The sequence below is a fragment of the Gadus chalcogrammus genome, chromosome 10 (genome assembly GCF_026213295.1).
Source record: "Gadus chalcogrammus isolate NIFS_2021 chromosome 10, NIFS_Gcha_1.0, whole genome shotgun sequence".
Lineage (NCBI taxonomy): Eukaryota > Metazoa > Chordata > Actinopteri > Gadiformes > Gadidae > Gadus > Gadus chalcogrammus.
Genome location: NC_079421.1, coordinates 5,622,331 through 5,634,830, shown reverse-complemented (window position 1 = coordinate 5,634,830; position 12,500 = coordinate 5,622,331). Strand labels below are relative to the sequence as shown.

The 12,500-nt window shown below is 51.0% G+C and overlaps 1 protein-coding gene across 1 annotated transcript in view; it reads right to left on the bottom strand.

Moving 5' to 3' along the window:
* Positions 1 to 5,154: 5,154 nt before the first annotated feature.
* The window catches only part of zgc:92242 (uncharacterized protein LOC436899 homolog), a 7,873-nt gene continuing 527 nt past the window's right edge, over positions 5,155 to 12,500 (bottom strand). Inside the window, exons 2-6 of the mRNA XM_056600490.1 lie at positions 11,338 to 11,956; positions 9,181 to 9,298; positions 8,592 to 8,697; positions 6,300 to 6,528; positions 5,155 to 6,177 (exon numbers count right to left, since the gene is read on the bottom strand). Of these exons, the coding sequence (XP_056456465.1) occupies positions 5,996 to 6,177; positions 6,300 to 6,528; positions 8,592 to 8,697; positions 9,181 to 9,298; positions 11,338 to 11,524 (822 nt within the window). The 5' untranslated portion in view covers positions 11,525 to 11,956 and the 3' untranslated portion in view covers positions 5,155 to 5,995. The remainder of the gene's footprint in view (positions 6,178 to 6,299; positions 6,529 to 8,591; positions 8,698 to 9,180; positions 9,299 to 11,337; positions 11,957 to 12,500) is intronic.

The following is a 12,500-nucleotide window of genomic DNA, read 5'->3' as shown; positions in this document are numbered from 1 at the left end:
CGTAACCATGGTAACGGCCGGCCCGAGGTGTCACGCTATAATTGGGCCACGGCTGCACTTCCTGTGCGCCTTCAGTCAGGGGGATCGCAGAGGGACTGTGTGCGTGTGTGCGTGCGTGCCTGTGACCGTGTGTGTGTGTGTGTGTGTGTGTGCGAGCGCGTCTGTGGGGGTGGGGGATTGCGTGTTTGTGTGCGTGTTTGTCAGAGAGGCAGAGAGAAAGCACAGCACGCCAGCCAACGCCAGGACACTGCCAACTCATGGAGGAAAAGCACGTCGGCGCTCCCAACACCGTGCTATTACAATGTTCCCAGTGAATGTGAGGAACACGCCTTCTCCCTTTCTCCCCCTCTCTCTTTCTTTCTTTCTCCCCCTCTCTCTATCTCTCTCTTTCTCCTTTTTTTAAAGTCCACCGTCTAGTATTTCTTTCCTTTCCCAGACAAAGGGGAATTTCAAATTCTTGGATCTGCGGCTTTTTTTTTTTTTTCGCCCTTCGGTGCCTTTCTAGTGATTTGGAGCTTAATCCCCCCCACACCCCCCTCACCCCCCTCCTCCTCCCTTTTCCCGTCACGCATGCACACACACACACACACACACACTCGCGCACACACACACACACACCGGAAATCTGTGTCACCCGCTGCCCAGAAGGCCCAGTCGCTCCCTGAACGCCTGCAGTCTGGCTCCACTGGCCTGCAAGATGGCAGCAGGGAGAGGGAGAGGTAGAGAGAGTGAGTGGGAGAGAGCGAGAGAGCCAGGGGAACGCAGGGCAGAGAAGAGAGAGGGAGAGAGGGAGAGAGGGAAGGGGAGGGGGGGGGGGACAGAAGGCCAGAAGCGTTGGATAGATACGGAGGGAGAGGAGGAGGAGGAGGAGAGGAGGAACAGGGAACGAGAGCGAGAGAGGGGAGGGGTGGCTGTGGGGGTCATGGGAGGGGAGGGAGGGGAGGGGGAGGGAGGGTGGGCGGCGGGGGGGGGGGGGAGTGGGAGGGGGGAGGTCGAAAGCAGATACAGCGAGAGCGAGAGCGTGAGGAGGCTTGCGGCGGTGGTGTGTGCGTGTGTGTGTGTGTGTGCGCTCGCCTGTGTGTGTGTGTGTGTGTGTGTGTGGGAAGAGGGGGGTGGTGGGGGAGAGTGAGTGAGAGAGAGAGAGAGAGAGAGAGAGACGTGCTGAAGGACGGAGAGGCGGCAGGGAGGGACTGGAGGGGGCAGCGGGGTGGGGGCTGGGGCGGGGGGCATAGCAACGTGAAACCATCGGGGGGGGAGAGATGAAAAAGCAGGCCACAGAGGCACCGCAGAGAGAGGGAAAAAAGAGAGAGAGAGAGAGAGAGAGAGGGAGGGAAAAAGAGAGAGAGAGAGAGAGAGGGAACAAGAGAGAGAGAGAGAGACAGAGAGAGAGCGAGAGGGAGAGAGAGAGAGAGAGAGAGAGAGAGAGAGAGAGGGAACAAGAGAGAGAGAGAGAGACAGAGAGAGAGAGAGAGAGAGAGAGAGAGAGAGAGAGAGGGAGAGAGAGGGAGAGAGAGAGACAGAGAGAGAGAGAGAGAGGGAGAGAGAGGGAGAGAGAGGGAACAAGAGAGAGAGGGGGGGGAGATGGACCATGAGAGATAGAGTGCGTGAAGTGATGGAGAGAGATTGAGATGCAGCGAGACGGAGAGGGTGGTAGTGAGGTGTGTGCATGTGTGTGTGTGTGTGTGTGTGTGTGCGTCTCTGCGCATGGGTTTGTACGTGCATGTGTGCGTGTGTGTGTGTGCCTGTGCTGTGCGTGCGTGTGTGGAGGGGGTTTGAATGTGTGTATGATTGTGTGCGTGCGTGTGCTTGTGTGTGTGCGTCCTTGTGCAGGGGGTTAGTATGTGTGTGTGATTGTGTGTGTGTGTGCGTGTGCGTGTGTGGAGGGGGTTAATGATGGATGCGTCGTCCAGATAGCCAATGTGTGCTGTCACCGAGGGCGGCGGTGGAGGTACACACGTTCTACCACTCTCCCTCTCCAACCAGTAACCTGGTCCAGTACGCAGCACTGGGGCCAGACCAGTCCTCTGCTCTGGAACCATCTGGAGCCAGCCAGCCCGCTCCAGCTGGGACCAGGGGAGGGGGCATCCTTTGCTTTGTTTGTTTGTTTGGCTTTTGTTATTTGAATTATTTATTTAAATCGCTATGGTATATCTTCCGTGTGTCCTGAAATGCCTCCTTTACATTCCCCTTACTTTGTTTGAAATCTTACAAATGTGTGTTATACTAATCAAAATCGACCTGTGTTGAGCATATTGGGTATTATAAACCCGGCCGATAAACCAGACCTCACCGTTCAGCCTCTGGCGATATTGTCTCTGTCGACCTTTGACCTCTGCTGCAGGGGAACAGCGCAGCCTAAGTATGACGTTTATACGAAAATGTATTCCAAAAATAGTCGGGATAACTTTCATGTAACACAGTGTTGAAAATGGAATACAAATTGCATGCAAATTACATGCAGCCACAATGGATAAAACATCTGTTAGGCTAAAATGGCATTGCATTAGTGAAATATATTCTACCACTTGATGAATCCTGCGGTGTGTTCTGCGGGCCTCTCCCTAACCCGCGCCGCCTGACGACGCTCACACACGCACCGTTCCGCCAGTGGATTCTGCCATTTATCAGCACGGACGGGTAATGAGTTCATTTTAAAAACCGCAACATGAGGTCCTTAACATTATTGTTTTTGAACGTTATTGTTTTTCGCGAGTGCAGTTTTCTCTCGCTCATGCTGTGTCACAATAGGCCACAGTCTTTAATTGGATTAAATTATTCATGAACAAAAGGATTAGTGAGAAATTCACTCAGGCCACCAGGATGGCTCACACCTAGTGGTAAATATGTAGGCTTGCATGTGTTTAATGAGTAGGCGTGTAGCCATCCGTTCTCCTCAAAAGATTTCACCGTCAAAATGAGTGTAAAGTGTGCCCTTGGCCACAAAAACGGAGTTATCAAATTATTTTGATTGACCAAAAATTGTCAAGAAGGCCAATCCTTTTTTGCCACAATGGTAAGTATTTTTTTGGTCAAGGACGCAATTTAGGAGCACATTCCTACAAGAATGTAATCGCGTACCTCCGTTCTGAAGACTCACCTCACAACATCATTATAAAGGCCGATGTGCCGACCCGACCATAGCTCCCACCTGCACCATTCCGCCTCTTATGGTCTTTACTCTCCACTTGGTGGGCGGGCGTTTACCCTGGTTCATCTGAGGGGTTAGGGTTAGGTGACGAGTAATCTAATCGAGTCATTTTGTTAAAAAGGCTAATAATGTCGCATGAACAAACAAATGCATGATAGTGCCCAGTTTAACTTCAGAATTAGATAGGCCTACTGCAGTATTATCTATTGATATACGCATATATCATAGACTATGTGGACGTCATCTGGTAGAACTATAACATATACATATAAAGTCTCCCAGGCGTATAGCGTCCAACACACAACAAACCTTTGTGGATGGGTGCTGGATCAATCCGCTCATTTTGACGTCATTGTTCACTGAGCGTAGGTGAGACCACGTGGGGGGGCCTCTCTTTGATGCCTTCGTCCATTAAACAAGGGCAGCTGCACAACACCGCCCGCCACCAGTAGACCCCCCCAACGCCACCCCCCTCCGGTACAGCTCTACACACAGACTTCTGAAACCCTCTAACGTCCTCCTGTATCTCGTGAACGCGATTCGCCTTTTCTCATCCGATTGAAGCAGAAACTGTATTTTGTCTTACACGCCACGCCGTGTCACGGGCAGCCACACATGAAAGGCCACATTGTATTACATTTATGCAGGGAACAATCCAATGCCATTCATGTTGGCTTCCGCACTCCCAGAATGACTTTTCACGGAGCATGGACACAACGCGCTTCGCACGTGGGGTAAAATAACAAAAAAAGGTCGTTATAAACGCGGATCAAGGCCCTTTCCCCCTCCAAATATGTCGCCCTTCTAATAAGGGAAAAGATGGCCCCGGTCCTACAATGCTTCACAGAGGAAACCCTACACTGACCTACTATATATAGACGGGGTTTTCACACTGTGCATGACTTGCCCTGGACGGTCACATGATTCAAGACATATGCAGACACTGCGTATGACCACACACACACACACACACACACACACAGACACACACACACACACACACACACACACACACACACGCACGCACGCACGCACGCACGCACGCACGCACGCACGCACGCACGCACGCGCGCGCGCGCGCACGCACGCACACACACACACACACACACACACACACACACACACACACACACACACACACACACACACACACACACACACACACACACACACACACACACAAAAACACATACACACAGAGAAATTACAATATAACATAATAGCATAGGCCTAATAGTTAAACAATATAACGCTACTGCAAACTAACACACATATCAACTATCCCAGAGTAGCCTACCATCTGAGATCGGGCGGGTGTGTGAGCGTGTGGAGAGGTTTCTCCGGGTCCCCCGCCGTCCAGCTGTGGGCCCCGCTCCGCGGTGCGTGATAATCGGCTTTGCTCTGTTTGATCTCATCGATAGGCTCCTCCGTTCGGATCCCCCCCACCCTAATTGGACAAAAGACTCCTCAAAGATGCATTTCTAAACATCTCTTATCGATGGTTATCTTACTCATCCTCCCCCCGTATTTTATAGACTTATTTGTGATCGTATGAGGTGGCACCCAAAACAAACACCCAAAACAATCGGGACACGTAAATAGACAATTTTATTTTACAACCAACCCCCCCCCCCCCCCCCCAGAAACAAGACACAAAGTAAGGCGGCCCTGTCCCTGTTATTTTGGATTCCCATGCAGGGCCACATAAAAGGGGTCTCTCTTACACACACACACACACACACACACACACACACACACACACACACACACACACACACGGTCCAAGAGAACGATGTGTCTCTAATGAGAGATCGCGCTACAAAGGCGAGGCATCGGAGCGACGACGTAAACAGGACATCATGTGACCACCCCGTAGTTAAGCAGTAACTTCAGGTCAAACATTCCAGTCCTCAAAGTCGAAGCGGGACGGTGACGTCAGAAGTGGAGACGACGCACGTGCAAAGCCCCCAGCCCTCTCAGCCCCCACCCAATATCTGATGAAATGCCGAAACCCAGTATCTTATCTGCGCGACACGACTGCATCCCGTCGTCGTGGAAGTAGACCTGCTTGCGAGTTTAAGCGACGGATCTGTTTTCCAGAGTTGCAACATTAATTATTGCGTTGTCCATTTAGCCCAATAACAAGAAGCTCTTCTTTGGCATTAAAGCGCAGGGCACAACTAACACGGGGAGGGAGCGGGTCTTCAATTTTTGGAAGTCTGATTTATTACGAACATACTTTAAGACATACCACCCCCCCCCCCAAAAAAGTAATCATATAGAGACAGTGAAAATATACACTGATAAAAAGGCCACATGAGGTTGCAGTTAGCACAGACATACAGAAACAGTTTGTACATTCAGAATGGAAAGTACCAAAATACATTGATTTATAAAAAATATATAGAAATGATCCATTTTATTATATTCTTCAATTCAATAGTGCATGGCGGACATCTTAAAAATGAAGACAAAACAGGCCGGTGATATATTTAAGAATATCCTGCGATTGTAAATATATATACATATTTAAAAAAAAACACAGACATCCATCGGTTCATTTTCAAGCAGCTTCAGTGTTTGTGTTCCATCTTCCAGGTGAGTCCTGCAGCTCTCCCCCTCTCTGATGTCCATCCGTCTCCCAGTGGGCCCTCACTCGAGGAGAGGCCCTCGAACCAGCTCATGGCCGTCACTGGACCTCCATCCGCTCCGAGGAACGACCCTCCAACCCTCAGCAACATCCGTGCATTGACCTTCTTCTTTGCTCTGTTGCCATGTTGGACTTGCTGTGCGCTACAGTGAAATGCTAACACAGCACATAGACACTGAATGGAGCCAGCTAACCAGCTAGCTAGCGGTGATGCCCTCAGGTACTGGTCGGGGGACAGAGCGGTTGCCTGGCTGCAGGTGGGGGGGTTTGACCGGTACGGCGGGCTTGGAGGACACCGTGGTCCCGGGTGCGGAGGTCCTTTTCGACTCGGCCACGCGGGCTCCGAACTCCGGCTCCTCCTCCAGGCCGCCCGGCGCCTCTGAAAAGGAGGAGCATCCGGTCATTGGTTATTGATTACTTGTTCTAGATCATCCAGTAAGGGATTAACATTCGAATTCTGCCGTTCTTTCCCGCATCCCTCTCCCTTTTTAAATTCCTCACCTCCGTCCAGCGTCCTGCCTGCGTCTAGCGACTGCGCCCGCAGCGGTGGCGGGTGGTTGCCGTGGTTACGGAGCCCGGGCTGGCGGAGAGGGGCCCCGTCGCGGTCGAGGTAGTCGCCACCGCCAGCGGCAGCGGTGGGCTCACAGCCGCTGTCGTCCTCCGGGGCGCCGGCGTCTGTGCGCTCCCCCACGCTGCTCCGGGACCCCAACCCCTGGTCCAGAGACCGGCTCTGGTGGTTAAAGAGAGGACCGCTGGTTAGTGGACCGCTGGTTAAAGAGAGGACCGCTGGTTAGTGGACCGCTGGTTAAAGAGAGGACCGCTGGTTAGTGGACCGCTGGTTAAAGAGAGGACCGCTGCTTAGTGGACCGCTGGTTAAAGAGAGGACCGCTGGTTAAAGAGAGGACCGCTGGTTAAAGAGAGGACCGCTGGTTAAAGAGAGGACCGCTGGTTAAAGAGAGGGCCGCTGCTTAGTGGACCGCTGGTTAAAGAGAGTACCGCTGGTTAAAGAGAGGACCGCTGGTTAAAGAGAGGACCGCTGGTTAAAGAGAGGACCGCTGGTTAAAGAGAGGACCGCTGGTTAAAGAGAGGACCGCTGCTTAGTGGACCGCTGGGTAAAGAGAGGACCGCTGGTTAAAGAGAGGACCGCTGGTTAAAGAGAGGACCGCTGGTTAAAGAGAGGACCGCTGGTTAAAGAGAGGACCACTGGTTAAAGAGAGGACCGCTGGTTAAAGAGAGGACCGCTGGTTAAAGAGAGGACTGCTGGTTAAAGAGAGGACCACTGGTTAGTGGACCGCTGGTTAAAGAGAGGACCGCTGGTTAAAGAGAGGACCGCTGGTTAAAGAGAGGACCGCTGGTTAAAGAGAGGACCGGTGGTTAAAGAGAGGACCGCTTGTTAAAGAGAGGACCGCTGGTTAAAGAGAGGACCGGTGGTTAGTGGACCGGTGGTTAAAGAGAGGACCGCTGGTTAGTGGACCGGTGGTTAGTGGACCGGTGGTTAAAGAGAGGACCGCTGGTTGGTGGACCGGTGGTTAGTGGACCGCTGGTTAGTGGGCCGGTGGTTAGTGGACCGCTGGTTAAAGAGAGGACCGCTGGTTAGGGGACCGGTGGTTAAAGAGAGGACCGCTGGTTAGTGGACCGGTGGTTAGTGGACCGGTGGTTAAAGAGAGGACCGCTGGTTAGTGGGCCGGTGGTTAAAGAGAGGACCGCTGGTTAGTGGACCGGTGGTTAGTGGACCGCTGGTTAGTGGACCGGTGGTTAGTGGACCGGTGGTTAGTGGACCGGTGGTTAGAGGACCGGTGGTTAGTGGACCGGTGGTTAAAGAGAGGGCCGCTGGTTAGTGGACCGGTGGTTAAAGAGAGGACCGCTGGTTAGTGGACCGGTGGTTGGTGGACCGCTGGTTAGTGGACCGCTGGTTAGTGGACCGGTGGTTAGTGGACCGGTGGTTAGAGGACCGGTGGTTAGAGGACCGGTGGTTAGTGGACCGGTGGTTGGTGGACTGGTGGTTAGTGGACCGGTGGTTAGAGGACCGGTGGTTAGAGGACCGGTGGTTAGTGGACCGCTGGTTAGTGGACCACTGGTTAGTGGACCGGTGGTTAGTGGACCGCTGGTTAGTGGACCGGTGGTTAAAGAGAGGACCGGTGGTTAGTGGACCGGTGGTTAGTGGACCGCTGGTTAGCGGCCGGTTGTTCACTGGTTTTAAGACAGGACGGGTGGTTAGTGGTGGTCTGCTGGTTTAAAGACCGGGTGGTCAGCCCATTTACAGACAGGACGGGTGGTTAGTGGACCGATGGTTCGTAGACCGGTGGTTAGCGGCCGGTGGTCCACAGGTTTAAAGTCAGGACGGGTGGTTAGTGGACGGGATGGGCAGCGGGCCGGTGGTTAGTGGACGGGATGGTTAACGGGCCGGTGGTCCTACCCTGACCAGCTGATGTTTCCCTCGTCACCGTGGTCACCAGTACATCACGCATCACGTGACATAGGCTAGGTCTGCCTGCAGGCCCCCTGTCCCTCCCTCCACCCTCAGGTCTAAGGGTTAATGACCCTTTGTTAAGGAACTATTCCTTCACTGTAAAGGCCTGTAAACTCTATTCACCAACTTCTAATGGTATGGAGGTAGGACAAAACAACAACAGGGGTACTCCTGACCACTAATGGGTCTCTGGAAGCACACACACACACACACACACACACACACACACACACACACACACACACACACACACACACACACACACACACACACACACACACACACACACACACACACACACACACACACACACACACACACACCTTAGCTAGGGCCAGCGCTGTACCAGGCCTACGGCCTTGTAGGTCGGTCACTCTCGGGGGGAACGAGGCGGCTGGCTGGACATCGACCATGTAGGCATCATGATATCTGCAGGACAAAACAATTCAAGTTAAGGGCAAAGAGTCGAACGTGCTTCCTCAGGAGTCCATATTACAGCTCAAACTTTCTCCACCTGGGTACAGGGAGATGTGAACCAGGGGTATTTCACGATGGATGTCGACGGTGTATATTTGGAAGTGAAACCATCAATACTCATTCCCACCAATGCTCATCTTCCCTAGGGGGGGGGGGGGGGAGCAGCTAGTCATCATTGATATCAATGTTGAACATTGCTCGCTGATGGATTCACACGACAAGGCAAAGGGTTTATTTACCAAAGATCTAGACGTTTACTGACAGTATTTAGAATCGTAGATGATCATACATGTTGAACGATGGCTGGTCTTGGAGCCAGAGAACTCCCCGTGGGAGCTTGGGGCTTGTTTTTAAATTGTTGTGTTGCTTGACACTTACTGCCAGGGGAAATGTATTATAAACGGTCTGAGTTATTTCAGTGTTTTTGTTGCTCACCTGTTGTTGAGCAGAGACTGGAGGAGTTTGGAGGACCTGAACTCATCCTCCTCACCGATCACGCTGACTCTCACGTCACCGTCTCGGCCCAGCAGCCAGGTCACATGCTTCGTAGAGGCTGGGGGAGGGGCGCACGGCAACAACAACATGAGCCCTGTTCGAATCCCATTCATTACATTTTGGTTGTCTTCATAAAATAGATTATCAAACAATGATGGAACTCTTAACCTTACCTCGTCTTTATAATAATCTACTTTTGTTAAACAATTCGGGATTTTCTTTTCAATATAAAATGTAACGAATGGAGGGAGCAGCCGAAAGTCACCACATGATGGCGCTGTCGTACCGCTGAACGCATGGTCAAAATCTGGCGCGACCATTGAAATCTTACTATTTCGTTACATTCATTAGTTTTCCTCACAACGGTAGCCTATATATTGTTTTTCTTATTGATAGTATATGATTTTGGCTACAATACTTACAACTTGCTGTATCAATCGGAATCCATGCCAAAAGTAAATACATACACAAAACCAACCACAGAAAGGGAAGGTATTTGCATTTCCCAATCTCTCTCAATGAATTCAGACGAAACTGACCCAGGGCAAGTCAACAAAAACCAAAAACTTTCGATGCTTCCACTTTCCTCATCAGAAAATAGATGCGTCATAGGTGGCTGGGGTATTGTGAAATGTGTTACAGTCCCTCCCTTTCAAGATCTTAATGAGAAGTGTTGCAAGGTGTACCACAACCCTACAAAGTCTGACTCATCACCATCATATACTATGTCTGGAATAACTGATAACAGAGTGACGCAAGGCTGAGGCACTGGTTCCGGAAGCCACTGCTACCCATCCCCACATCCAATTGGCCGACAATGAAACCCATCAGTGATAGGTGTGTTTATAGAAAAGCCAATGCAATGAACAATTCATGTCTTTGTCGTTATTTTGAGTGCTCGTGTATGTATGTATGTATGTATGTATGTATGTATGTATGTATGTATGTATGTATGTATGTATGTATGTATGTATGTATGTATGTATGTATGTATGTATGTATGTAGGTATGCATGCATGCATGCATGCATGTATATGTATTGACTTGCTGGGCCACTGGAGCTCCAAATGGAAGAACAAAAGACGGCAGAGCAGGTTGTATGTTGCGCAACACGCACACACACACACACACACACACACACACACACACACACACACACACACACACACACACACACACACACACACACACACACACACACACACACACACACACACACACACACACACACACACACACACACACACACACACCAACCCGCCTCTCAGGTGACACAGGCCGAGATTGGGTGCACAAAGACTGTAAGATAATATGTGGTTAAAGGCTGCTGGGGGAGCTGGCTCAACCCAAGTCTTGTAAATGCTGGGTTGGTGCTTCTGTGTGTGTGTGTGTGTGGCCGTGTATGTGTTCATTCTCCAATCACAGATAGACTGAGAGGATCAGAGATTGCATTGGCTAAGAGGTGAAAAGAGAGAAAGAAAGAACAAAACAAACAAACAAACAGAGAGAGAGACCGAGAATGAGAGAGAAAGCTTGAGAGACTATTACATCATATAGCGACTTAGCTGTGGAGAGGCTAGAGGACAATGTTCAGAGATTAGGAGCTTGTAGCCCTGCAGGTTGGGTACTCTACATAAGTTGAAAACATTTCCACATTGCAAAGCCTAACAACACGACGGGCAAACAGATATTCTCGTTCTACACGACTAAGTGGGTAAGATCAGAGCTTTGCTGTGACCCAGAGAGGGCGACGTACTCCTCAAAGGGAAGATATGAATGCATGGTTTCTGACTGAATGGTTTGGTGGATAACAAGCTGTTCACACGTATGGAAGTCAGACCTGCAGGAACTGCTGCCACCCAATAGAAGAAAGGCATGCATGTGATACAAGCCTGGAAATGTGGGATTAATATTACTATTGCATTTTTGTCAAATAAACATAAAAGTGTGTGTCTCTGTCTGTCTTTCTCTGTCTGTCAGACTTTGTGTGTGTGCATTTGTTTGTGTCTCTGTGTCTGTGCGTGTGTCTGTGTCTCTGTGGTGGTTTGTGTCTGTCTGTCTGCATGCGTGTGACCATGCGTGTGTCTCGCCTTCTACCTTTCTTTGGGCCGCCGTGGCCGTGGTTGTCCTCGTGGTCCTCCGTCTCCCCCCTGCCCTCCCGCTCCGTCCAGCGGCGGACCTGCTCCTCCCTCATCTTAAAGAACAGAATCCTCTTCTGCTCCTCACTCAGGGCCTCCAGCACCTCCGGCTCCACCCACATCAGCTCCAGGATCTTGGCCAGCATCGCTGCCTTCCTGCCCGCCTTGCTTGTTCCGTAGACAGGCTCCCGCACCGGGGTCGGCCCCCCCGTCCCCGCTACCCTGAGGTGGTGCTGGTGGTGGAAGGAGGTGGATGGTGGAGATGGAAGGAGGTGCTGGTGGAGGTGCTGGTGGTGCTGGTGGAGATGGAAGGAGGTGCTGGTGGAGGTGGAAGGAGATGCTGGTGGAGGTAGAGGTTGCTCACTGGTCAGTTTGACCTCTGGTTACTGGGTGACCTCTTGCCCAGTGGAGTCGGACACAGATCCACTGTTTACCAGCCTCTCAGACCTCTTCCTTCCTGGGGGTCCGGCACAAGGACTGTGTGTGCCTGTGGGGGGGGTCTTGAGTTCAGCTGTATGTGCTTCTATCTATAGAAGGTTAATGTTCAGAGTCTGGGGTTGGTTGTGTCGTGTTGACATCTGTTTGAGAGTGAGAGTGAGAGTGAGAGTGAGAGTGAGAGAGAGAGAGAGAGAGAGAGAGAGAGACAGAGAGAGAGAGACGAGATTATACCAGATCTTTTGTTCAATGACCTGCATTCAATTAATTTAGCACAGACTACAAACTGCACAATAGGCCGGAGCACGGTGGCATATGATTGGACGTGTGCGTGTGTGTGTGTTTTGTTTGCACTAGATACTGTAGGCATTGACAAAGCGGCCTGGTTTTCAAATATGGGAAGGTAAACAAGGGCAGGCTCGGTATCTTCAGCTCATTCAAACACACACACAGAGCAGGGAGGAGGAACCGGCTCTCAGTGGCAGATAGAGATTGATAGCGTCGAAACTACCATTAACACACACACACACACACACACACACACACACACACACACACACACACACACACACACACACACACACACACACACACACACACACACACACACACACACACAGTCTGTTAATCACTGTAAGCTAGAATGTGCTAAGTCGCAATTTAAACGCAAGAAATTATATTTATATA